This window comes from Festucalex cinctus, chromosome 7 (assembly GCF_051991245.1).
Source record: "Festucalex cinctus isolate MCC-2025b chromosome 7, RoL_Fcin_1.0, whole genome shotgun sequence".
NCBI lineage: Eukaryota > Metazoa > Chordata > Actinopteri > Syngnathiformes > Syngnathidae > Festucalex > Festucalex cinctus.
The window spans coordinates 4379056-4404559 of NC_135417.1; the positions used below are offsets into that span (position 1 = coordinate 4379056).

General features: G+C 39.4%; 3 protein-coding genes across 10 annotated transcripts in view; 1 reads left to right on the forward strand and 2 right to left on the reverse strand.

The window, feature by feature from the left end:
- The window catches only part of LOC144023049 (kinesin-like protein KIFC3), a 14813-nt gene extending 9402 nt beyond the window's left edge, over window positions 1–5411 (reverse strand). The window contains exons 1-7 of one of the 3 annotated variants that reach the window (XM_077528315.1): window positions 5266–5411; window positions 4657–4685; window positions 3196–4545; window positions 2974–3093; window positions 2663–2759; window positions 1302–1459; window positions 992–1238 (exon numbers count right to left, since the gene is read on the reverse strand). In XM_077528315.1, the coding sequence (XP_077384441.1) occupies window positions 992–1238; window positions 1302–1459; window positions 2663–2759; window positions 2974–3072 (601 nt within the window). In that variant the 5' untranslated portion in view covers window positions 3073–3093; window positions 3196–4545; window positions 4657–4685; window positions 5266–5411. Of the gene's footprint in view, window positions 1–991; window positions 1239–1301; window positions 1460–2251; window positions 2335–2662; window positions 2760–2973; window positions 3094–3195; window positions 4546–4656; window positions 4932–5265 lie in introns of those variants that run through there. The other 2 variants (XM_077528314.1, XM_077528316.1) reach the window with 2 other exon arrangements.
- cep72 (centrosomal protein 72) lies at window positions 4878–10499 on the forward strand. 3 transcript variants are annotated; one of them, XM_077528319.1, is made up of 11 exons: window positions 4878–5243; window positions 5417–5544; window positions 5626–5818; window positions 5905–5965; window positions 6168–6304; window positions 6961–6998; window positions 7084–7177; window positions 7268–7425; window positions 8941–9067; window positions 9141–9232; window positions 9321–9451. In XM_077528319.1, the coding sequence occupies exons 1-11, from the start codon at window positions 5168–5170 to the stop codon at window positions 9330–9332; spliced, it is 1116 nt and encodes a 371-aa protein (XP_077384445.1). In that variant the 5' UTR covers window positions 4878–5167; the 3' UTR covers window positions 9333–9451. The 3 variants fall into 3 exon arrangements, with proteins under 3 accessions (XP_077384445.1, XP_077384443.1, XP_077384446.1); XM_077528317.1 differs by lacking the exon at window positions 9321–9451 and adding an exon at window positions 9659–10499 and having other exon boundaries at window positions 4879–5243; XM_077528320.1 differs by lacking the exons at window positions 5417–5544; window positions 9321–9451 and adding an exon at window positions 9659–10499 and having other exon boundaries at window positions 4882–5243; window positions 5690–5818.
- tppp (tubulin polymerization promoting protein) lies at window positions 9857–25448 on the reverse strand. Of its 4 annotated transcripts, XM_077528323.1 has the most exons (6): window positions 25294–25415; window positions 22868–22995; window positions 18433–18513; window positions 16288–16623; window positions 12193–12346; window positions 9857–12112 (listed from the first exon to the last, which is right to left on the reverse strand). In XM_077528323.1, exons 3-6 carry the CDS (start codon window positions 18444–18446, stop codon window positions 11903–11905), a joined length of 714 nt encoding a protein of 237 aa, XP_077384449.1. In that variant the 5' UTR covers window positions 18447–18513; window positions 22868–22995; window positions 25294–25415; the 3' UTR covers window positions 9857–11902. The 4 variants fall into 4 exon arrangements, with proteins under 4 accessions (XP_077384449.1, XP_077384448.1, XP_077384447.1 ...); XM_077528322.1 differs by lacking the exon at window positions 22868–22995 and having other exon boundaries at window positions 25294–25448; XM_077528321.1 differs by lacking the exons at window positions 22868–22995; window positions 25294–25415 and adding an exon at window positions 19312–20894.
- Window positions 25449–25504: the final 56 nt, after the last annotated feature.

Below are 25504 nucleotides of genomic sequence, written 5' to 3' on the forward strand. Positions count from 1 at the left end.
TAATATTCATACTCGCATTCACATCGATGAACAATTTATAGTCTTGAACGAACCTCAGCAGCTCATCTTCCGCTGCTCGTTAAGCCTCAGAGACCCACCATATACACAGTAAATTTTGTCGAGCAAATTTTACTCTAAACAAAGTATATTTGGTGCCACTCTAAACAGAGTACAATTTATACTAACTTGGAAAAGAGTCAAATTGTACTCAAAGTATTTTTACTGTGTACAAGAGAATTTACCTAACCCATGAAAAATCTATTAAAGATTTGTCACTCAGAAATTCTAAGTACATTTTGGGAAATTTTGACTAAATTTTACTAGTTTATTTAAAAAATAAATAAATCACCCAAGGGTTGCAGAAATTCCAAGTAAATTTTGAGAAATTTTGACTAGATTTTACTAGTTTATTTAAAAAATAAAAAAAAAAAGCACTCAAGGGTTGCAGAAATTCTAAGTAAATTTTGAGAAATTTTGACAAAATTGTACTAGTTTATTAAAAAAAAAAAAAAAAAAAACAAGGGTTGAGGAACAAACCCACAACTTCAGGTTGGGAGACAGCCAAAATCTACTCCCTGAGCCATGCAACTCCTATGTGTGTTAGTATATTGCTTGTGTCAGCTGGAATCTTCGTATCTCCTTTTTGGATATTAACAAACAGTTAGGAGTGGCATAACTCAGGTGGTAGAGTAGAGTGGCAAGTCTCCCAAGCTGAAAGTGGTGAGTTTGTTCCTCAAACCTGGTGGAACTATTTTTTTTAAGTAAAATTTACTGAAAAATGTCCTTCTAAAATTTACTTAGAATATCTGAGTGGGAAAAAAAAAACTTGACTCGGTTTTTGTCGTGGAATAGGCTATTTTTCTCATACACTGCTGTAAAATTTACTTTGAAATTTACTAATATCTTCCAAGTGTAAATTTTACTCGGTTTAGAATGAATTATGAGCAATACTCTCCCCCTCCCCCCTCCCGTGCTCGACACTGCCGCTCACCGTCACTCTGCGGGCTCAGCTGCTGGCTGACGGCTTCCTCCAGGTTACAAATGATGCTCTTCTTGTCCTTGAGACGCTGGCGGTATGAGGCCCGCAGCGCCTTCATCTGCCGGCGGTGCTGCACCCGGTGCCTCTTGAGCTGGACGCGGTACTGCTCGGCCTGCTGCTGCAGCTGCTGGAAGTGGGAGTATTGCTCCAGGAAGCTCAGCAGGTGGGACATGACGGCCATCAGGGGGGAGTCTCCCAACTGAGAACAAGTTTATTTGTAGCACCTGTTTGGTGATTATCATTTATGTCGTCAAGATATTACCTTTCCTGTAGTCTCCAGCTGTCCCTGTGAGTTCCTTCTCTTGTCAGACTCCTGCTTAAAGGATAAAAATGCTGCCAGAGGAGTGCAAGCTGGGATGTCAGTGCCATCTTGCTCATCTTCATCACTCAGGGACATGTCATCACTGTCACTGCTACTGCCTGGATGACAACATATCACATTAAATGGTAAGTCAAATTGTACAGCCCAGCTAGTGTAGGTATTCTGATTAATATTGCATTTGTGGAATATGAATTAAGCAGCAAAATCCACCCGTTTTTGTCCATCTGCGGGGGTAGTCATTTTGCTGTCAACTGAAAACGGCATTATAGTTGCTCAGTACTCAGGTGACCACCGGAGGTGGGAAAAGTACTGACATTCTCTACTTGAGTAAAAGTGCAATGACTATATAAAACAACAAACAAACAAAAAACACTTGGTAAAAGAAAAAAAAAAATACAGGTTCTGGTCAAGTATTTTTCAAGTATTATCGTTTTCATGCATTTAGAAACAACCGACAAACGACCATGTTTTGAAAATGTATCAAGTAAAAATTACAGATACTCATGTTGAAATGTAACGGATAAAAGTAAAAAGTAGACTAAAAAATAAATACTCAGAAAAGTACAAAGTACTGAAAAAAACTACTCAAGTACAGTTACGAAGTATTTGTACTTTGTTACTTCCCGTCTCTGGCGACGACCAATCACAGCTCAGCTTGTGAATGCCACATGACCCAGCTGTTATTGGTCGTTACCTGAGGCCTAAACAACAGTAAAGTCATAAAACAGTGGCAAAATGGCCGCCGTTTGCGATGGATTTTGCTGCTTAATTCGAATTCCTCAAACGCAATAGGGATATTTGACTCATTCAGCCATTTTAAGCAGTAAGATTATAATATTATGTCTATAATTAATGTGATAAATGCATTATTTTTTGTAAATAATGAATACCTTTAAAAACACATTTTGCCCCTTGTTGTCGACTGAAACTGACATCGACTATGCCTCAGGAAACACATAACGACCAAATACGGCTCACCTGTTTTCTGGGCTTGGTCATGTGACTTTAGCAAACTGAATCATGATTGGTCATTACCTGTTTCCGGAGCATGTGCATTGTCATCTTCAGTCAACAGCGTGGCAAAATGCAGTTTTTAAAGGTTTTAATTGTTTATACAAAAAATTATCTCACATTAATTATAGATGAAATATCTTCTTAAAGCTTAAAATGGCTAAATGAGTCAAGTATCCTTAAGCGCATAGAACATATTTTTGTAAAGAAAATTTGTGGCTTAACTTACCCTTCAACAGAGTAAACACCACAATGCATTCATATCATCACTATTTATTATGAACACTTACTTGAGTCACTAAGCCTAGCACAGGCCTTCTTTCTCATTCTGGGGGAGTGGCCATCATTCCCTCTTCTCCCTGTTTCCATGGAAACAGGTCTTGGCTCCTGAGAACAGCAAGATAAATGAGGGTCAGGTGGTAATAATCACAATATTTAAACATCACACCTAGAGCTGTGCGCAATGGCGGTTTAAGAAGAAAAAAAAGAGATGACATTTTAACTGTCATGTGTTTTCTATGACTCATGCACATTGCGCCCGCAAAATGCTATTATTTGACAAAGGGACCCCCGAGGCTGGATATGATGTAGCGAGACGTACGTCTGTGGATGCTCCACATGATGCCTCCAAGGCTTCCTCCTCCTCCTTCTTGAAGACAGTGTAGAAGATGTAGACTAAAAGGGAGTAGAAGGCATACATCTCCACGCCGTGCAACAGTTCCTGTGAATTGAAATCAAAATTTCATGCAGCAGAGGACATTTCTAGCCATTTAAAATTTTCAACAGTGATCACATTCCGTCATGCAGAACGCTCCATCTTTACCTTAACGTGTGTCGTCTTCTCCTTTGTGGCGATAATTCCACATTCCCGTCATTTGTATTCCCCTTTCACACTTCATCCATGAAACATCTGTCCCATGCAGCTCCTTTTCTCATACCAGCAACAGCATCCCAGCGCTGTGCGGTCCATCTGAATGCTTTCTCCTCCTCTTTCTCCTCCTCCTCTGCACTCTTGGCCCATTTACAGGCTGCAGCTGCAGCGAGCATGCTCAGTGCAGGGCATCATTCAGCTGCCTTGACAGACATGATTCAACTGCTCAGTGTTAAAATAATGAGTTCCTTTAGCTAAAATACTGCAAAACAAAGTTCAATATTTTATTAATTAACTTGTAAGTATATATCAGGACAAGTAGAATAAATCACTTCAGCAATTATGAGTGGCTGGTATATACACCCAGGGGCATAAAGTGGATGGAAAATAAGTACACTTGACTGATAAATATATGAAGATAATTGTAACAAGATGAATAATAAATGTGGTTTAATCCTGAGCATTATTCAAGTAAAGCAGATGAGTAAACAAAGTGCATGTCTTTAGCACCCATATTCAATGGAAATGTGCTAACCGCTCAGTTAGCAACAGCACTGTGCTGCCAATTTTTATTTCTTATGGGAAAAATGGAATAGAATCCTAGATGGGATTATGTTTGATCCGAGGTTCCACTGTATTTTTGTGTATATTAAATCACCATTTAATCCCCTTTAAAACCATTAAACTAGAACCACCACACCAGAAAGTCTTTGAGAGCATAATTGAATATGCTTGCCACGATACATGTGCATAAACAACGTTCTACATGCTTAAGTGATATCGGTCAGTCACATCCAACAGAAACTTGTCCAGGGAATGTTTTGAAGTCCAACAGCCTATGGACATGGAACCCTTCAAAAGCCACTTTATGGTTCCCTCATTGGTGGCCTGAGAGACAAGCGAGGCAAAAGTGTGGGATCCAAAACTCGGCGCCAAAATTACGGGCAGGCTGATTGCGACACTAGTCAGGGCCCCTATGGGATTTCCTGCAAACAGACACACCATGAGGCAACAGGATAAGGACGCCAGGCCAATGCAGCGACTCAGGACAATGAGTGTATCTGAAGAGAGACTGTCACACAGTCCCAGCAGCAGGCAGGAGCCAAACAGGAGAATACATGCTGTGTTGCGGTCTTCACTGAGCCAAAGGAAGTGGAAGGCAAGCAGGGCTGGAGCCAGAATCTCTCCGGCATATTCTGCATCTTTCTGCAGCGAGGTGAGGAGTGTGCTTGAGGAAGGCAAAACACCAAGTCCTGCAGCGAGTCCAACCAGGAAGAAGCCAACTGAGGGAGCTCTGTGGTCCTACAGAAGCAATAGAAAAGAGAATGAAAACATTGTTTTGTTTTGTGTAATGCGCATTAAAAATTAAACAGGTCATACTTAATGCATAATTAACCGAACTGGGCTACCTACCTTAAAGAGTTTATATGAGGAGAAAAGAGCTGAGGAAAATAAAATTAGGTTGATTAATGATGTCAACACATTGAACGCCATTAATACGTAACAAATGGGTCGTGCGTTTGGAAATAGCTAAAACTATAACACAGCAAAAATAAAATCGGATAATATGTGGTTAAAGCAAAACGGTTTCTCAAAAAGCAGAACTTCGCCAAACAGAGGCACGCTTGTTTGGTCACGTGACACAGTCAGACGCTAGCCGTGCGCAGGCGCAGGATTGATGCGTTCACTGTAACCTGCAAACTCGGACATTTGCCCTACATTATTTGTTTGTTTTAGCTGCTATCTTTCGGGTCACCTGAATAATAAGTTCCGTTGAACTCCGTTTAAAACTTGACTTTGATATGCTCTCACTCGTCTCAGATGCTGATACTTTCCTATTTTAGCTGAATTAGAAATTGATACTGCCGTTTATTTGACTGAAAATATCATTTGTATTATTATTTACGAGTTTTACTAACAAAAAATGGCGCCGTTGATTTTGACGGCTTTAACTGAAGAATGGATAATGAACAAATTGGGTTTAACTCAGCAACGCCTTGGTAACATCCCTTCATTATTTACCATTCATGAGTAAAGTAGATTTCAAAGTCAGTAGAAGGAAAAATATTGGCTATCCTCACTGTCTTTGATAACAAAGTTACTGTAAATCAGTCAGTATAGCTATCAACTGAATTACTGTGAAAAAATAAATCCAGCTATATATTCTGGACAGGCGATGTTCGGTCACTGAGTCTCCCTGGTACATATAAGCAGAAAATTGGATATCTGGGAACTGGACTGGCCCACTTTGAGCGTCTGAAATATCTGAATCTTTCACATAATTCATTGGTCTCTGTTGAGGTAGGCTAGAGTGTTTGGGTTACTGATTTGTCTGTAATTCTATCCTAACCTGTCTGTTTTTACGTTGTTATACCCGCTTAGGGTCTGCAACACTTGAAACATTTAAAGATTCTAAATCTATACTACAACTGCATACCTTCCCTAGAGGAGGTAAAGGTCCTCTTTGAGTTGCCGGTCCTGAGAGAACTTGATCTCAGACTCAATCCTCTGAGCAAAACTGACCCGTACTACCGACATTTTGTGGTGCATGCCATGGCCGGCCTACGTAAATTAGGTAAAATCTCAGGCAGCCTGCTCAAAAGTTAGACTGCTAAGCTTTAATCAGTTTTTAGTATTTAATATACTCTTGTTTGCTTTCAGACGGATGTCCGGTCAAAGATGCTGACCGCAAGAATGCCAAGAAGCAGTATTTACAACAAAGGTACAGTAAAAATACAATTTGTGGTGTTTGTGTCAGTCTGTCAGGGTCAGCCAGGCCTTCTCTCCTGGTCTAACACTAGCACATTTTTTTCCTCATGAAGTCCACAAATCTCTACAGTCCCTCTGTTACCACTTTTGTCAGTCACGTTATTTACTCCACTTATGTCTTAGTTGTCTAACTTGCCTCGCTCAATGATTTTCAGGAGTCGTGATAACAGACAGGCGTTATTGGACCGCCTCAGCATGAAGCTCTCTTTTCTGACTGAGAGTGATGATCTTGATTTGAACCACGCTGCTGCCAATCACCGATGTCGCCATTACTCATCTCAGCAGCAGCCAGGTGAAATGTGTCCTTGTTGTTGTTGCTTTTTTAATTTAAAATCATGCAGTTATACTTATTTGTGAGAATCTTTATAACGTTTTTTTTTTTTTTTTTTTTTAAGGAAGAGTGTTTTTTTTTTTTTTTTAAACATCTTTTAACGTGAAATTCTGAACAGAATCTAAGAAAGAGAAATAGTGCAGTGTACAGTGCTTCCATTGCATTGTTGTTGATTTTAGTTATGTGATTCCAACACAAGGTGGCAACAGAGGGCCAATTTAAAACAGTTTGCAAGTGTTCAGCTTGATGAGTGATTATTTTTTGCATGTAGTTGGTAACTTGTTAGGTGTTAGGTCAGCCCAAATTGACATCACACTTTCAAATTTGTAATTGCGAAAAAGAAAAAAAAAAAAAAAAGAAAATAGTTGCTGGAGAGATTGCAATCTGCTACCTAACTGCTCTTGAGCATGGCACAGAGCCACCGGATCTGATCCCTTCAACTCTTGACATGTGCTTGATACTTAGAAAACTAAGTAACAAATCCAGGGTATATTTCGACCCAAAACCTAGTAGTAGTAGTTGTACAAGTGTTGGTGTTAAACGTAATTTTCAATGTCAAGCCCACCAATCTCATACTGGCTTCAACCCCATTTTGTATCCTTCATGGTTGACCAAAGGTGCTGGCCCGTCGCCACAAGCAGAGAACAAGCAGCAGGTACATATTACCTGCTATGATGTTTTTTTGTTACTGCTTGGTGCCACATTGATGTGCAATCAGATAATGTGAATGCTCCTCCTAGGATAGTTACAGGAAGCCCTTGGGCGAGCTGCTTGACCTCTTGGACAAACACTGGGTGGGAGAGAAAACCCTGCAACTTAACACCAACTTCCTGAGTGAGTTTGCATTGGGGATACTAATTGCAGGAAGTTGAGATAAAAATAAAAAAAATTTTTTTTCGCATTCTCCCTCTTTTCTGGATCCAGCTCAGATTGTCCAGATCCTCTCTCTGATGGAAAACCATATCTCTAGTCAGGATGTTGAGGTCAAGAACTTAAAAGAGGAAGTGGGCGCGTTGTGTCTTTTTGCAGCCGCGCAACGAAGAGAATACGAAGCTGACGTGAACAAGTTCACCGCTGATATGGTGATGACACACAGATAGGATTGCAACATGTTGAGAATTTACATTGTTGAAAACTTTTCATGGGGATTTATGTAAGTTGAATAATACAGAACTTTTGGGAAAAAAAATATAATAAAATCTAGAAATTTAGAACAGGCAGACTGAACATATGTCTAGTACAGGGGTCAGCAACCTTTACTGTCAAAAGACATTTTTTTGTCAAATAAATAACAAAAAATCTGTGTGGAGCTGCAAAACATTTGAACATTGTGATGAAGGAAACTGTTAGTCTCATGAGGACCTAAGAGCTAATTAGAGCTGCATCACAATAGAGAAATATGAAAGCAGCATCCAACACATAGACATTCATTTTCGTCTAGATTTTGTACTTTGTTTTTGGATTTTCTGGAGGGGGTTATTTTTCATACTTAATTTTTCATGGATTTTAAGACTTTATGTCAAATTTCTGACATTTTGGGCAATTTTATGGGCAAATAGTCATATACTGTGTCTCTTCTTCCTTTTTTTGGACATTTTATGGCTATTTTTTGACAGTTATTTTTTTCTGACTTTTTCGCTATCTATTTTCTGACCATTTTTTGGCAATATTGTGGACATTTCATGTTTTTTTTTTTTTTTTTTTTTTTTTTTTTTTTTTTTTTTTTAAAGCCAAATTCTCCAACTTTTTGGCATTCCAAAGACATTTTCTGGTAATTTTCTGCTTTACGTCTTCCTTTAGGATATTTTATGGTAATTTTTACGTTTTTTTAATTTTATTTATTTATTTATTTATTTATTTACATTTTTTGGGTACATTTTATAATTACTTTTGGAATATTTTCTGCCTTTTTTAAAGCTAAATGTTCTGACTTTTTGGCAATTCCAAAGACATTTTCTTGTAATTTTCTGCTTTTCCTCTTCCTTTTTGGATATTTTGTGGTAACTTTTAGGTCATTTTTAAAACTTTTTATCTACCTTTCGCTCTCTTTTTCTGACAACTTAATTTGGACATTTTTTGAACATTTTATTTTTTATTTATTTATTTTTTTTAATCTAAATCCTGAATTAGTGTAAAGAAAATCCCACAGGGAACCGCAAGAGAGGGACAAAAGAGCCACATGTGGCTCCTAAGTGGCAGGTTTCAGACCCTGCTATACCTCTGTATAAAATAAAGAGCCACAAAGCCACATTTGAACCCACAGATTACATTCAAGCAAGCATGTTTTCATTAACTTACCAGACTCCTATCTAATAGTTTGTCCATTGCAGTATTACATTTCTTCATTCAAATGATTTATAGTGACAATGAAATTTAATATAGCTACAATACAAGCAAGTCATGAGCTGCACAGACTTGACAGCAATTACTCATTTTCAACTCTTGTCCCGAGTGGATTTTATACCTACATCATCAGTATTAAACATCCATGATCATTAGAATAAAAAGTTCCCATGGAAAGTTTCCAGAAATGTAACACCCCACGGAAACCGACACACAACCGAGAGCCAGATGAGTATTTGTCCCAACTAACCCAGGGAGAGCTCAACACGCAGCTGAGGGCCGCCTTGGAGGAGAACATCGCCCTCCGAAAAGAGCTGCTGACGTCAGAACGAATGTATCGCCAATATATGATGGAGCACCTGCCCGCTTGCCACAATATAGGTGCGTGGCAAGGTCAATTTAAAGTAATTTCAAGCAATATTGTGACAATAAACTGTCATATTTGCATGAGTAGAGGCTAAGAGAAGAGTGGCAGAAATGAAGGAGGAGGTGGAAGAATTGAAGAGAAAAGTGAAGGAGGCTCAGAGCGCCAATGAGCATCCTCAGGTATCCGCCACCATCTCAGCTTTGTAAAACGATGCGACTTCAAATATACTTGCTTTGTTTATGCGGCTTGTTTTTTCTCTCACCACAGGAATGTGATTAAAAAGATTCCTGCAGGGATGAAGCATAACTTTTAAAAGTGCATGCCTTGTTTGAATGCTAGCCAGATTTGTAGTTTTGCCTTATTTTACCCTCCAATATATTTGCATTGAGATTGTTGAGCTATTTTATTTAAAACTGTAGAAAGCAGTGTTTATTAAAGGCTTCTTGTTTATAAGTGTGGGAGCCTGCTGTTATTTTAACAAATGATTTTGGAGGGAAATGTTTGAGACACCTAGATTAGCATCAAGGTTGTGCCTCCTCTTCACTTCTTTTTTTTTTATTTTATTTTTTATTTTTTTTTAATTTATTTATTTTTTACTTTTGTAGGTCAAAGCAGTTGGGAGACTCAACAACATTGCAGCCCAATGAATGCATCAAGATTCTAGCTGTGCTGTGAGTTTTTTTTTTTTTTTTTTTTTTAACAGTACTTCTAACTTGAGGCATCACATGCTTCTACATAATTTATCTTTTTAATTTTTATATAACCAAACAAGTTGTAACATGACGCTTTCACTTTCACCGCAGAAGTGTTTGATGTGTTTTATTTATTTATTTATTTTATTTTCAATAATGCACTACAAATCATGAACACACAATTAAGAGTTCTAAAGAACAAGTACAAAGATCCACTGCATGCACCAGGGACACAATAGCACATTAAAATGTTATGGATTAAAAAATACACACATTGTTCCTCCACATAAAAGGTGCACAGTAATTTGGCATTAAGCACAGGGAGCTTACTCGAGCGACTGCAGCGGACAAAATAATCACACTGATAGCTGCTATAGTTTTGCGACCGCAGGCAAGTGTGACAACAAACACTGTCACAATGTTAAAAATGTTCTACAAAAGTATACTGTTTCGATTTTTTTTTTCCCCCTTTTACATCAGACAGTATTTAAGGATATAATCGGCATTCCCTGCTTTACTTCAGTTAAATTTGTGCCTCGGATGAGAGTACCACACGTTAAAGGTTCTCTGGATAACAAATATAACAGCATTTGATGGCAGCCAACTTTGTACATGTAAATATTCTATAGATTTTAAGCAATAAGACTGTTTCATCATTACTTTTCATTACTTAAAGTGGAAGTCAACCATTAACATTTCTTGACAATAATATTTTATATGTGATCTCATTAGTCTAAACATGGCATTCTGATTAATGTATTTGTGGAATATGAGTTATGCAGCAAAATCCAGCTGTTTATGTCCATCCCAAGGGGCGGCCATTTTGCCACTTGCTATCGACTGAAGATGACATCACAGTTCCTCAGGCAACGACCAATCAAAGCTCACCTGTCTTCTGAAGCTGAGTTGTGATTGGTCGTTAACAGAGACCTGAGCAAGTGTGATGTCATCTTCAGTCGACGGCAAGTGGCAAAATGGCCACCCCCTGGGATGGATAAAAACTGCTGGATTTTGCTGCTTATCTCATATTCCACTAAAGGAATATTAACCAGATTACATATTTATACTAGTGGGGCTGCATAGAACATATTATTCAGAAATTTTGGGGGGTTGACTTCCACTTTAAGATTTCTAAGCAAGAATACAACTGTCCAGTAGTTTGTCTTTACAGCAGGCACAGTAGATCAAATACAACAAAAGTTCTACTATCATTTCTGTGCTTCTCAGTCAAATGTAATATACATAATAACATGCACAAGGTACAGAAACACAGAAAGGAATATTAAAGCCAGTGTCAGAAATCAAACAAGTGGCTACAGTTATTAGATTATACACAATCTAACCACAAATATTTTCGAGGTACTGTGCATAAACTGGGGGGATAATGTCAAATGTTAAAATACAATCTTGCACAACTGCGCTTCTGCCTGCTCTATTCATAGATTAAGAATTTTTAACGCTTGGAAATTCGATGCAAAATAGTGTTATGGGAGAGAAAATAGGGAATCCCATTGAAGTTACTTGGGAGACACAAAATGGCGGCGCTGAAGACATATTAATAAAATGACTGACCTTAGAAAATGAAGAATATGAACAGCAGAGTTTATCAACAGTTGACAAGTGGGGATAGTAGACAAGTAATAGACATAAGTCAGAATATTAAATATACATGTACAAATGTGTGCCAATTACCTGGAACACTGCGCCAATTGAAATCCTAAAATGGGTGTAGAAAGTTTGTTTTTTTAATGCAAAAAAGTGCAATGTAATTACATAAAACCCTTGTACCTTTTTTTTGTTGTTTTTCTTGGCTTTCATTGTTCATTGTGCTTGATAAATACTCTAAGGCCCGATCGAAAAATAACAGCTTCATTATCATCATCATCATCATCATCATCATTGGCGTTCTCCTCTTGGCAGTAACTCACTATTAGACAGGAATGTACCAGCTGGTGAAGACTTTGTAAAAATAGATGTAAACAGTTTTCCAGTTCTCACACTTTCACAAGGAGAGGAACTCTCTCAGCACACGCACGCAAAATGACTGGGTGGGAAAAAATATATGACAACCTATTTTGTTTTGTTTGTATATTTTTTTTTGAGTACTCTTTTCAAAGAAAATGCTCCTAGCCGTCGATGCATGTTTATCTCCGCCCCTCACATGGGTTTGGCAACGGGTGGTTTGGTGACCTTCTTTTCATAGGTCCCTCGATGCTTGTATCCTGAGACGTACCCCGAAGTGTCGACCAGGTCTACTCGCCCCGCCTTCCCCTTCCCGCGTCCCGTGTCGTCAAAGCGCTCCTTGTGCGACCCCGTGAACTTGGTGGTGTCTGTCAGTCGGTTCACTGTCGGGGAAGCTACGGCTCTCTGCAAGGGAAGTTAGCAAGGATATTCAAGTGCCTCCAAAAGGTCAGAGTTGAGGATTTGGTTTTTACAAGATCTCTTACCGTGACCCCGGAGATGACAGGCGCCTTCCCCTCAATCAGCTTGAATACCTCAGCCTCCGCATCCTCTCCACTCTTCTCTTTGTACTTCTTCCTGGCAAGCTCTGCTAGCGCGATCTTGAACTCGTCATATGTGATGGTGCGACAGGATTTCTTCCTGAAACAGTGATTTGTTACAGGAAAGCACTGAGAACTCTAAATATCTTGCATCTCAGTTTGTATATTTGGCTCAGATTTATAATGTTCTCCCATATTACTCCTTTTGACCTCTGGACTCTTGAGAGACAGTAATTCACTATCACTCACCTAATTTCAACTACCGGTATTACTTATCTAAGTCAAACACTTACTGGGTAAAAACAATTGGACTTTTCCTGCTAGACGATTTCACCGGGTATCAATTGGATTGTTCCAATATCATCTCCCTTGCTTTTATATGATGTCCTCAAGTCATGTCTTGCTTTTCATCTTGGTGACACCTCTGATTTGTCTCTTGTCTTTTCGGTACTATCTTTCTGAAAGGTGAACATTCCAATATTGTAGTGTAAATTCCTGCCATTCACAGGGGATCGAGCGATGCTGCAAAGTGAAAATTGAGAATAATTGGTGGTTATAGTAATAGCTTAACTCATTCATTGCCATTGACGGAAAAAGACGTCAAATTTTATCAACACATTTTTCACTGGGCTAAATTTAGACTAGACTAAAACTAGGGGTTTCAAACTCATTTTTGTCGTGGGCTGCTTTGTAGTTATGGCTTCCCTTTGTTACATTGAATTTTGTAATAGCTACTCAGCAGGGCAAAAACATACATATGTGGTGATGACAACGCAGGTTAAACTTGGCTCCTCCCCAAGCTCTTAGGACATTTTATGAATTGCATTAATAAAAGGTCTTGGATACCAATTACTACTTTCCTATTATACAGAGCTTTGGTGCCATCTTGTGGCATCTTTGGGTGTTGGATAAAGAGTCCAAAAATATGCCAAGATTATGCAAATAGGTTAGTCGATAGCTGAGAAGAAAAAGTGAATTTATGAAAAATGCACTGTTAATATTGTGCATATGGTGACCTTTTATAATATTTTGTCAGATCGTATCACGTTCAATTGGGCTGAACTTGGTCGTCAAATCATAAAACCAGATACTGTAGCTGCAATTTCATCCTTATGCTACCCCCAGCCTGTAGTGAAATTATTTGCTTTGCATTGAAATTGCCATGATATATCGACTACTTTTATCGTCCTTAATTTATTTATTTATTTTTTACATTTTGGCTGAATGTCAACATCTCTCAGCCCTCATGCACCGTTTCTGAGGAAAGACGCTTTTGCTTGTCACAGGCTACTTCATGTGGAACCAAATGCTTTGACATTTATAAGGTCAACTTGTAACAGCTGGCAATAAGTCCGACCTCCCTCACTCATGCTCCATCTGAGAGCGCCTCACTTGTCTCGTTGGCCATGTGCCCCTTTCACTTCCACATAGTAACAAACACAAACATTCATCGCTGTGGAGATAGATCAAGCAAACAACAGCGTATGAAGCCCCCGCCGTCTCCCAGGGCAACCTGCCGTCATAGCAACAAGCCACGGTAAACAGGGGTGTTTGGGTTTATCATTACTTTTTCTCCCACCCATTTGACCTTGTTGTGTTTAGGCGGTCCATCAGTGTTGAATATTTTTGGGCGCCCCATGCTCGGAATCATTCCCGCGCTGTCTAATGTCAGACGGGAAGCTGAACTTCCACTGCCGGAAGACAAATCGGTGTCATACTCAAATATCCAAATGAAGCTGTGTAAATAAACAGCAAATCAGCATTTAGGGAGGTTACAATGAAGAAGAATAAATGTTGAACAGGGAACGGAACATTATTTCACTTTGGAAAACCGCAGCTGACCTGTTTAATTTACATACTTGAACCATCTGCTGGACCACGAAGCATAAGAACGCAGACGGAAGAATTTGTTTAATCCACAGCTTCCAATAATGTTCACTGATGGGGAACCACAGCATGGAAAATAAAGACAACATTAAACCATGCCAGTAATTAATTAGTCTACACCAGATTTCTACGGCCGCCTTAGTTTATGTTGAGGCTCCATGCTCTCAACACTTGGAATCACTCAGCCACAAGGTGTTTAGCCAGCGCTCTTTAATTTCATGTACGTGTGCATGCAAAGAGCCTTGACACTGATGAAAGGAAATGCACGGCTGGCTCTACTACTCAGTCATGCCTGGAGCAGGTCAGAACATGAATGCCAGCGCTGCACTTGACACAGATGCTACTGTACTGACCTCAAGGCTGACCGACATGTCTGTTGTCATTATATTGTGGCATTCACCAAATCGCCAACTTTGGATGTTTTTCAAACACAAATCTCATATTGCCTTTCAGTGATATCAAAATAACCTGTTCTCATATAGCTTTGCTAATATGAACCGAGTATAAAAACGCTAAATTAGCTAATATTAAAATCCACTTTACTTGGGATTTTTCAGATTAGATGGAGAATTTTTGTATCCCAGAACCTGTTTTTTTTTTTTTTTTTTTTTTTTTTGAGTAGTACAAAAGACCGTATTTGTCACAAATCATTCTTTTAGCTAAAAACATCAAACAATTCCCTTATATGTGACCTCACTAAACATGACATTCGGATTAATATTACATTTGTCGAATATGAGTTGTAAGAAGTAAAATCGAGCCGCTTTGATCAATCTCAGGGGGCGGCCTTTTTTTTTTTTTTTTTTTTTTTTTTTTTTTTTTTTTTTTTTTTTTTTTTTTTTTGCACTCACTCACACAAACACGCTCACAAACAGACATGGTCTCCCAGGCAGGGACGCGAACCCATGCCAACTGGCCCCAAAGGCAAGTGACGGTTCCAATCTTCCACCCAGAGCCCAGGGGGGGCGGCCATTTTTTATTTATTTTTGCACTCACTCAAATAAACACGCTCACAAACAGACATGGTCTCCTGGGCGGGGTAGCGAACCCACTTGCAGTCCATTTGCTGTCAAATGAAGATGACATCACCTGTGCTGAAACAAGCTGAGCCATGATTGGTCATTACATGTTTCCTGAGCACGGGTTATGTCATATTTAGTCGACAGCAAGTGGAAAATTAATTGTTTATGAAAAATAATTAGGTTAACAAATTAATTTGGACAAAATATTATCATTTTACTGCTGAAAATGGCTGAATGAGTCAAATATCCCTTTAACCCTTACAAGAGTGCTTAAAGCCCAATTTTTAAGTTATACAACTTAAGTATGACGGATCCGTTCATTTCCTACTGTTCATGCCACAAATCCAAAATTCGACAAACTGCCTATTATAGCCGGCATTGCCATGGGAACGGTAACAATGGACACAAGTCTAGCCGTGTTTGCACAAAATCCACTAAATCAGCGTGAGATTTCCTATTTCATGGCCTTTTTCCACTCCTGCAGCAACAAATGATGATGAGTTACTTCCAACCGCATACTCCTGTTTCCATGTCATTGATCTTGGTTAGTACCGTTTGATTATGCGGTGCATATTTGCAGGAACAAGTTGTGATACGTCCAATCTAGCACACTTTGTTCGGTTAGTAAATAAAACATTTCCCTCTTTAGTGCAATTGAGGTCACAGTTTATTATTAGTCTCGTGCACTTAAATCAAGCGGCAAAGGATGAACCAATCTGGCCTGGGGAGGTACAGGAGGAGCCATCCATCCAGATTTTTTGTTCGGGTTTTTGAAAAACACAAACACAAAAAAATCTTTTTTCTTGATGTTTACAGTTGTAAATCAAACCACGGACCAGTCTTGCTGCATGTTTTATCACATCTAAATGTGTTTTTCCTCTCCCCTTCAATGTTCCTGTAATTATAACCTGAGCAATGTTTGTGCCACTTCATTGGACTTTGGGGCATGCGTGAGAATTCAGTGACTAACTCTTAAGTCATCGCTGCTTCAGTACTAGTATAGAAGCAGTCCTGTCATGGCACATCTGTGGTGAACCACATTTATCCAATTACATCAGTCTCACAGTCATGTCTGGATCGACTCCTTCTTATCATCTGTTATGTTGATGGTAGAAGAAGTCTGCGTTCTTACTTGACTTTGGAGAAGACGATGTCGACGTCGGTGAGGGTGATGGTCTTGCCGTCGATCACGCCGCAGTCCTTGCAGAGCTTGGACCAGTTCTTGCCGTGCATGTCTTTGCCGGTAGCGCGCGTGTCACCGTGAATGGCGAAGCGCCGGAAGGATTCCTCTAAAGCTGTCAACTCCACCGGCGTGGACGAGCCCACGCCTCCGTCGCTTGTCCCATTCGAGTCGGTGGAGAGCCTTTTGGAGGCGCGGTCTCTCGAGTGTTCACTGTGTTGCCGTAGTTGGGCCGAGCTGATGTTGGTATTCTTGGGTGTTTGGACTTTAAAGTCTTCTAGTCTGTCTCTGGAGAAATGAGATTATTCGGTTTGATCATCAGTGTGGTGGAAAAGACAAATAAGACAGATTATAAGATCATATAATGCAATGTCTGGAGTTTTTTACGCAATAAATGAGGTAGACAACATGCTGGAAGATTACACATTAAAACACATCTCTTTGTTTGTATAAGTGCTCCAGGAAAAATCAGCCTTCAGAAGATCTAAGTGGTCTAAACCTGTTCTGCTTTTGACCAACTGTCAGTGAAGTGTTGCAAGCAGAATTTGACTGCCAAAATCAAGTGCACTGTGAATGGACTGATTTATTTGTTGTGGTCTCATGGTATTTTACAGAGACAAATGTAACAAAACAAATGTTAAGCCCTTTTCACACTGCACTCGCTCAATATGAAAGAGTTGCGCGGCAACGCGAATGACCGGTTTCCAGTGTGCGCATACTTAGAATTGCTGACGTAACAGCCTGCCAGGAAGTAAAAACTGAGATTTTGCCACTGATTAGGTCACCCAGCAAGATGTATCTTTAGTTGTTACAAAAGAAAGCTCTGACTTCGGTCATTTTAAAGAGGAGAAGGGGGACACAAGAGGCAGAGAAGAACTAATGGCTTGGTGGGAACTTGGGGAGTTTAATTGGGCCGTTACTTAAAGAGGAAGTCAACCTTAACTCATTCAAACCCAATAACGTATCAATAAGTTATTTAATATTTTGTGCTGCGCTCCCAAAAATGTATTTTTTTTTTTTATGCCACAGCATTCAAACGAAAACGCTTTAATGCAGCTTCTGACCTGAAGAGGTTGCTTAAAGCAATCATAGTTATTACAAAAAACTGCCAGCAGGTGGCAGCAGAGTATAAGAAATCAGCCAGGGCCATGTTGCAACAACCTCTTTTTCCCAGTGTTTTCAACAGGTTTGTGAATAATGATGAAACTTAGCTATATTCTACTGTTAATTGCTGCAAAAGGAAAACAGTTAGAAATATAATTTTTTTTCAGATGAAAGAAGAGACTCTAATCTTTCTTTTTGGTATGTTTTTGTAGCAATAGAACACAATATTCTGTGGGCCTTGCAAAATCAGTAAAAATCCAATAAAACAGCTGACCGGGAGCGAAGGGGGTTGCTTCAGTAAAAATGGCTGGGAATGAATGAATTAATCATTTTTTGACAATATGCTATATGTGACCTCACTATGCTAAACATGACGTTCTGATGAATATCATATTTATGGAATATGAGTTATGCAGTAAAATCCAGCCATTTTTATCCATCTGAGGAGGTGTCCATTTGACCACTTGCTGTCGACTGAAGATGACATCACAGTTCCTCAGGACTCAGGCAACGACCAATCACAGCTCACCTGTTTTCTGAAGCTGAGCTCTGATTGGTTGTTACCAGAGACCTGAGCAACTGTGATGTCATTTTCACTCGACACCTAGAGGCAAAATGGCCGCTTTCTGATATTGATACAAACTGCTGGATTTTGCTGCTTAAGTTATATTCGACTAACGCAATATTATCCAGAATACCCTATTTAGACTATGTTAACATATCATTGTGAAGAATTTTTTGGGGGTTGACTTCCACTTAAAAAATAAAGTCCATCAAAATAGCACTAGATCACCCCGCCAGCTCCTCTTGAGTAGAATCTTGCCGTGTCGCACCATGGCACCCAGCAATGCTCCATTTCGTGGTCCCCACCTCTCAACCACTTTTACAATGAATCGGTTTTATGACCGCGTGCAGTGTGAAAAGGGCTTTAGGCGTGTATTACAAGCATAGGCTGACATGACCGCTTCTGAGTACGTAGCTTCTCAAACTTACTTCTGGTCTGCCATGCTTGTGCAGGAATTAGCTTCCTTCTGTGCAGTGCTTGGATGAGCTGACTTGTGTTTTCTCTTTGTGCTGTGGAAAAGATGAGAATGGAGGTGGATACTGTGAGATGATGTGCCCACGTGATGACAATAGAGAGGAAGACTTTCTCTGATGTGTTACGATTATAGTATTGCCGGTAATAAAATTAATTTAATTTCCCTCATGAGATGAATAACGTAGCTAGTTTGCATCCATCATCCATCCATCTACCGAGTAGAAATGTTTTTAGTGCCATCCGTATGAGGTTCCAGCTCATATTGGAAACACAGAAGAAATAGGATGACTCATGGCAGTCGAGTATAAACTAATGGGGTGGTACAACAAAAAAATATCATCTACCCACAGTGCATTTCAACCAAAATGGTCACATACTGGGTTGTAATTTAAAAAACAAAAACATCTAAAGCAATTTTATGTAGCTGATAACATCATTGACCATAAGGACTACTTGTTTGAACAGTTAGTATCCCTGTGTAGTACATGCCAGTACACCATAACGTATCGGTCCCTAGATACCATAAAAATATGCACCGAGTTGCTACGTTAAAACCTCTTAGCATTCACACAATAATCTATAGAAAAATAGTGAAGAACAAACCTACCTTGAGGAGAATTTAACATGACAGACTGACTACAAATATTCAGAAAATGTCTCTACATACTGAGAGTAGCAGCACATCAACTTGACCTCAGCTCACGTTTGAAAAAAAAAAACATTGCTTACAATCCATAACATAAAAAGCAGAAAAATGATATACTGTACCTAAAAATCAAATACAGTAAAACGCCATCTGTTCCAAACTCAATCCAGCGATCCCGTATGCTCACCTTTGAGCTGTTCCCATAATTAACATGGCATCCTTAAAGAATGTGTGTAGCTATGGCAAGTAAGACACCAAGAGTAGCTACCACTTCAAGTAGTACAGTACGAAATGCTGAGTCTAACAAACTAACGTGCCTGCTTGAAGCGAGAACCTCTTTTGTTCACGTGACTCGTGAAGCTCTTCACTGACCACCCTCCCACAAGACAACATGTGAAGTTAAGTCTATTGTCTCCCATTATCAGCCTATGGACAGTCAATACTTTGAAGAACGTAACCTTAATTGGTACAAAAACTAAGAGTGACACAGTGTAAAAGAAGATATAAATGTCTGAATAATGTGGCTTTCAGAGATTCAAACACTGGGAGGCCTTTGTCTAATTCGAGGGCCCTCTCTGTGCGACCCTTGCACATTTATTCACACACACATGGCGACATCGTAGACTCTCACTATTGACGCAAGGCACTTTGTCATCGAGGACTCAAGCCAGCAGAGTTGAAGTCTACAGAAAATCCTATTCTTTATTATGCCTCTGACATCTACCTTATGTTAAACTATTACTGTATTATTATTCCATTTTGTAAGTTTTGAATTAGTGTTTAGTAGATTTGTATGTTTTTTGTTTATTTGATTTAAAGAGATAATTTTCCTCAAAACATGAGCCTCGATTTCCAAAGATTTAGCCTTTTTCTAAACAAATATAAAAGCATTTTTTGTACAATATATTCATTATTTGAAATGTTCATTATACTTATATTATGAAAATTAGACAAATGAATTTCAAATTTTAGGTTTGTCACAATGCACAGTTAAAGTGATCATTCATAAGAGTAACATGTCATTAAATCTGTTGGACAAACACTTTACGGCAAACGTAATTTACTGTCTCTTTATATTCCAGAAATTTAATATACCTGAATAAATACGTATAATCATGTTACAAAAAATTAACACCCCTGAATAAATAACTATAAGAGTGTTACTAAAATGTAAGACCCCCGAATAAAAACGCATAATCATGTTACTGAAATTTAAGACCCCTAAATAAATAAATAACTAATCGTGTTACCGAAATGTAAGACACCCCAAATGAACAAGCATACTCGTGTTACCGAATTTAAAATCCCTGAATAAATAAGCATAATCATTTTCTGAAATTTAAGACCCCTGAACAAATAACTATAATCGTGCTGCCGAAATTTAAGACCCACAATTAAATAAGCTTACTTGTGTTACCGAAATTTAAGACCCAATGCATACATAAGCATAATTATATTACTGAAATTTAAGAACCCAGAATAAATAACTACAGTCATGTGAGTGAAATTTAAGACCCCGCAAATGAATAAACATACTCATTTTACCGAAATTTAAGACCACTGGATAAATAACTATAATCGTGTTACCGAAATTTAAGACCCCTGAATCAGCTTACTTGTATTACCGAAATTTAAGACCCCTGCATACATAAGCATAATGATGTTACTAAAATTAAAGACTTCTGAATAAATAACTACAGGCGTGTTACCGAAATTTAAGACCCCCCCAAATGAATAAGCATACCCGTGTTCCTGAAATTTAAGACCCCTGAATAAACAAGCATAATCATTTTCTGAAATGTAAGACCCCTGAAAAAATAACTATAATCGTGTTACCTAATTTAAGACCCCCGAATCAGCTTACTTGTGTTACCGAAATGTTAGACCCCTGCATACATAAGCATAATGATGTTAGTAAAATTTAAGACTTGTTACCGAAATTTAAGACCCCCCGAAATGATTAAGCATACTCGTGTTCCTGCAATTTAAGACCCCTGAATAAACAAGGATAATCATGTTTCTGACATTTAAGACCCCTAAATAAATAAGCACACCCATGTTACTGAAATGTAAGACTTTTAAATAAATAAGCTTAATTATAAAAATGTAAGACCCCTGAATTTAGCATAATCATTTTAATGCAACTAACGTAAAACCCAACCTACATATTACACGCTGAGTAAGCATGTCTACTCGAGCTTTATTATTAACTTTGACAATTCATTGCATTTCAATGGAGCTTGGGCAAAGTCATAGTGGAACAAAGCACTCTATTCTCCAGTGTCCTCCAATTTATAGTCTGTAGTCTCAAGTGTCCAAGTCAAGAAGACAACACGCCTTCTCACACCATATGCTGACTAATAGAGAGATGTAGTAAAAATAAATACTACAATGCCAGCTCAAATGTTAAAGCAACATTGTAAGTAGCTTTAATATGAACACTGGCATCTTTGTGTTGTTTTTCAACCCTTCCATGCTAGGTTGAGGGCAGTTCTCCAGAGAGAAACCCGTAAGTGTATGACAGCATGCTTACATCCACTCGCCTTCTGGCAACATGCTGCACACATGAGTGCGCCAAACATAAGTTGACCCAATTTTAACTGCATCTATTCAGAGCGACAATACGCCATCACGACTGGAAACATTCTATTCATGCTCAGGAGAGGAGATCAGCCTGTAGTGTAGACAACGTGCAAGGTACGAGCTGCCAAAAAATGTGCTTGTTTGGCAGATGGTGTGACATATAAAATGATGACATCGTTGACGGCGAGGAGGTGGAAGTGTTTAGGCTACACAACATCATATCAACGCATCACAGTGAACCTCATCTGTGTTCTATCTGCGTCCTTGCCAGGAAGAGGGTCTCGATAAGGACAAGTCAATCATGAAATAACGATTATTACTTACAGTCAAACCACGCCCCCATTAGTACACACAATCTTTTCCAAGATGCTGGTCTCGATCAGATTTTTTTGTCTTTGATTTTGTCATGTAAAGACAGAAAAAAATCTGTTCCAGGGTCAGCAGTCTTAACTTTTGATAGCAGGTGTCAACACGCATGGTGATGCGAGCCATCATGATATATGAAGAATAATTTCGCCCCAGCTTTGGTTGAGTCACAAATTGATGTCCTGTTTGAGTTTGTCTGATGTTTTTTTTTTTTTTTTTTTTTTTTATCTCTGCCAAGCAGATTCTGGAGCTATACTTTGGTGAGTGGTCCTCAACCACTTTTTTTATTATTATTATTATTTTTAATCAAATTCCAGTCCATAGCAAGTTCAAGTGATATTTTTAATCATGACACAATTGTAAGTGGATAAATAAAATGTTATCTATAATAATTCATGGTTTATTTACCTTTATTTGAGCATAATGGTTGGGTTAGGGCTAGGGTCATTAAGGTCATAGGTCGTAAACATAAGACCAAAACATTTATGTAAATGAAATCTGATATTGTAATACAGATTATAGCTTGTTTGGGCAGATATTGACGGGGAAAGAATATTATCCATCCATCCATTTTCTTGACCGCTTATTCCTCACAAGGGTCGCGGGGGCTGCTGGCACCTATCTCAGCTGGCTCTGGGCAGTAGGCGGGGGACACCCTGGACTGGTTGCCAACCAATCGCAGGGCACACAGAGACGAACAACCATCCACACTCACACGCACACCTAGGGACAATTTGGAACGCCCAATTAACCTGCCATGCATGTCTTTGGAATGTGGGAGGAGACCGGAGTACCTGGAGAAGACCCACGCGGGCACGGGGAGAACATGCAAACTCCACCCAGGAAGGTCCGAGCCTGGACTCGAACCGGAGACCTCAGAACTGAGAAGCAGACGTGCTAACCACTCGACTACCGTGCCGCCCTGGGAAAGAATATTAATTAAATGATTTTTTCAAATCATTCAGCCCTAAACCAATCATGTAAGTACTGCATTTACAATATTCTTTAATATGACATCAACAATACTCGAACAGTGCACTACCTAATGACACTGGAATCAGCCTGAGAACATACTGTATTTGGTTTTAGTCGTTGTCCATCCCCCCCACCCCTTTTAAGAGAAACATCAGAATGATATCATCACAGTGCAACACAGACCTGTGGTCACCACCACTATCCACTCTCCATCAGTCTTCGCCTCCCTCTGAATCACACACGTTGGCGTGCACTGAGCTGTAGAGTAACAAGATGCTTAGAGGCAGCCACAGCGGTTATTGTTGGCAGCGGCAGTGAGACCAATAGAGACTGTGTTAAGAAAGCATGACGCCATAGACGGCAAGGGGTAAGGCCAAGTAGCAATTTTTAGGCTACGGTGTCTTCTGTTGTCATGAAAGAAAAACTAATATTCTTATTCGTGTATGTTTCAAGGAACCTCAAATGTCCCTGAGATTGAATACAACCAATGTTTCTGTGAAAGTACACTTTTAAAGTTGCACGGCAATTCTGACACTTCAGAACTGTGAGCAATTAAAGTACTGACTACACAAGTGAGTTTTGCTTTTTCTTTGGCTTTTTTTTTTTACACCACTTATGGCAGATGATAAACATAGAACCGGAAACTGAACGTAGCCCGTAGGCACGTTATTTTGAAATGACTTGGTCAGAACCACCAAAAAGCCCAAAACGGGTGACAATACTGCCTACGGGTTAATTAATGTGATGTTGGAATGCAGCATATGCATCTCTGTCATTGTTTATATTACACTGTAAAAACACTTGGGTAAAAAAATAACCTAAATTAGGTCAAAAAATGGACCGATCCAACGTTTTGGTTTATTTTTCTAAAACAAAAAGTTGCATTTTTACACTGGCATCTTGGAGGCGTAGTGGTTAGCAAATCTGCCTCATAGTCAAGAGGTTCTGAGTTCAAATATTCAGTTCACTCATGACCCTAACGTGGACAAATTTTTATAGAAAATGGATGGAAGACATGGCGACAGTTTCACTCTAAAATAAATTAATTGGCATTATTTTTTTGATAGAGAATTGTGTCCACTGTACTACAGTAACATGTTTATGAACTCTTGGTGATGAGTGACACTTACTGACCTCATTTTGACCCTTTTTTTTTTTTTTTTTTTTAAATTCCAGTGCATATTCATTTTCACAGTGAGGCAAAGTGTTTGTGACATCAGCCAAAAGGCACTTAGCTTGGTGAAATCTGGGCCAATGACTGTGTTCCTCCCATGCATGTCTGATTCAACCTATCGGGAGAACGCGTCACCATATCTGCCCTCGTGACATACTTGTGTTTCTGTAATAGATACACAGTTATCCATTTTCTATAGTGCTTGTCCACATTCGGGTCACAGGTGAGCTGGATACAGCCTTGACTGCTTGCCAGATAAGTATTCACTCTCATTTTTCAGAGCAGTAAATATGGTGTGTAAGGGTACACCAAATTTCACAGTCAGGTATGAGTACCTTTCACCCAGTTCACACTGAGCACAGTAAAGGAACAATATGCAAAACAGACTGCTTATATTTTAAGCAGGCACAGATTAAATGAAACAACAGCCTTCTGCACACAAGGAAGACCAAGATTCGAACCCGCAACCTCTAAACGGTGAGGCAGATTTGATGTAATTGTATTCAACGCTCAATGCATGTGCATGCATGCTATTTTGCAACCCAAAGCGTCAAGAAGGTGATTAATGGTGCCATGCATCCTGTCTTGCGTGCATAATTATGTAACTTGGCCTACGCATACGCTTGGCATGAAAGGCTGCAACCATAGGCCCCCGAATTGTCAGTCACCCTCGGCGGCCAATCAGCGCGCTCGTACGGGTGCGTTTAGAAGATAAACACAGGCGAAGACACTCGTGTTGTTGATGTTACACAGACATGGCTGCGGCTGCAGCTGTTGCCCGGGACAAGTGTTACATAAAGCCGCAAATGTCACATTCACACAGGCGGGCCTCAAATGTGCTCGTAAAAACGTTCAGATAATTGCACTAATAAGCTCAAGTAGCTGCATCCCGTCTGTTTAAAAAACCGTGTGACATATGAGGGAGCGTTGACGCAAAGGAATGCAAAGACAAGCGCACCTTCTCGAATCGGATGCGTTGTGCAAATGAAACAGCCGACTTCTGCTTTTAACATTTCAACATGCACGAGCAATTTGAGAAAGAAAAATAAATAAATGAATCAAGTCAATCACCTGGTGACGTAATCCCCCACCTCGTTGTCAGTTCAAAATCATAGTTAAGAAGCACCTCCGTCCGTCTCTCCGCTCCTCTCGGCTGCGGGCGCTCCAGTCTAGCGACGACGGCACGGTTCCCCCCCCCCCCAGGGATGCTGGAGAGAGAGCAGCCCGCTGATTGGCTGCTCTGGCCCCGCGACCAGTTCCTCTCCTCCCGCTCGACCACGGT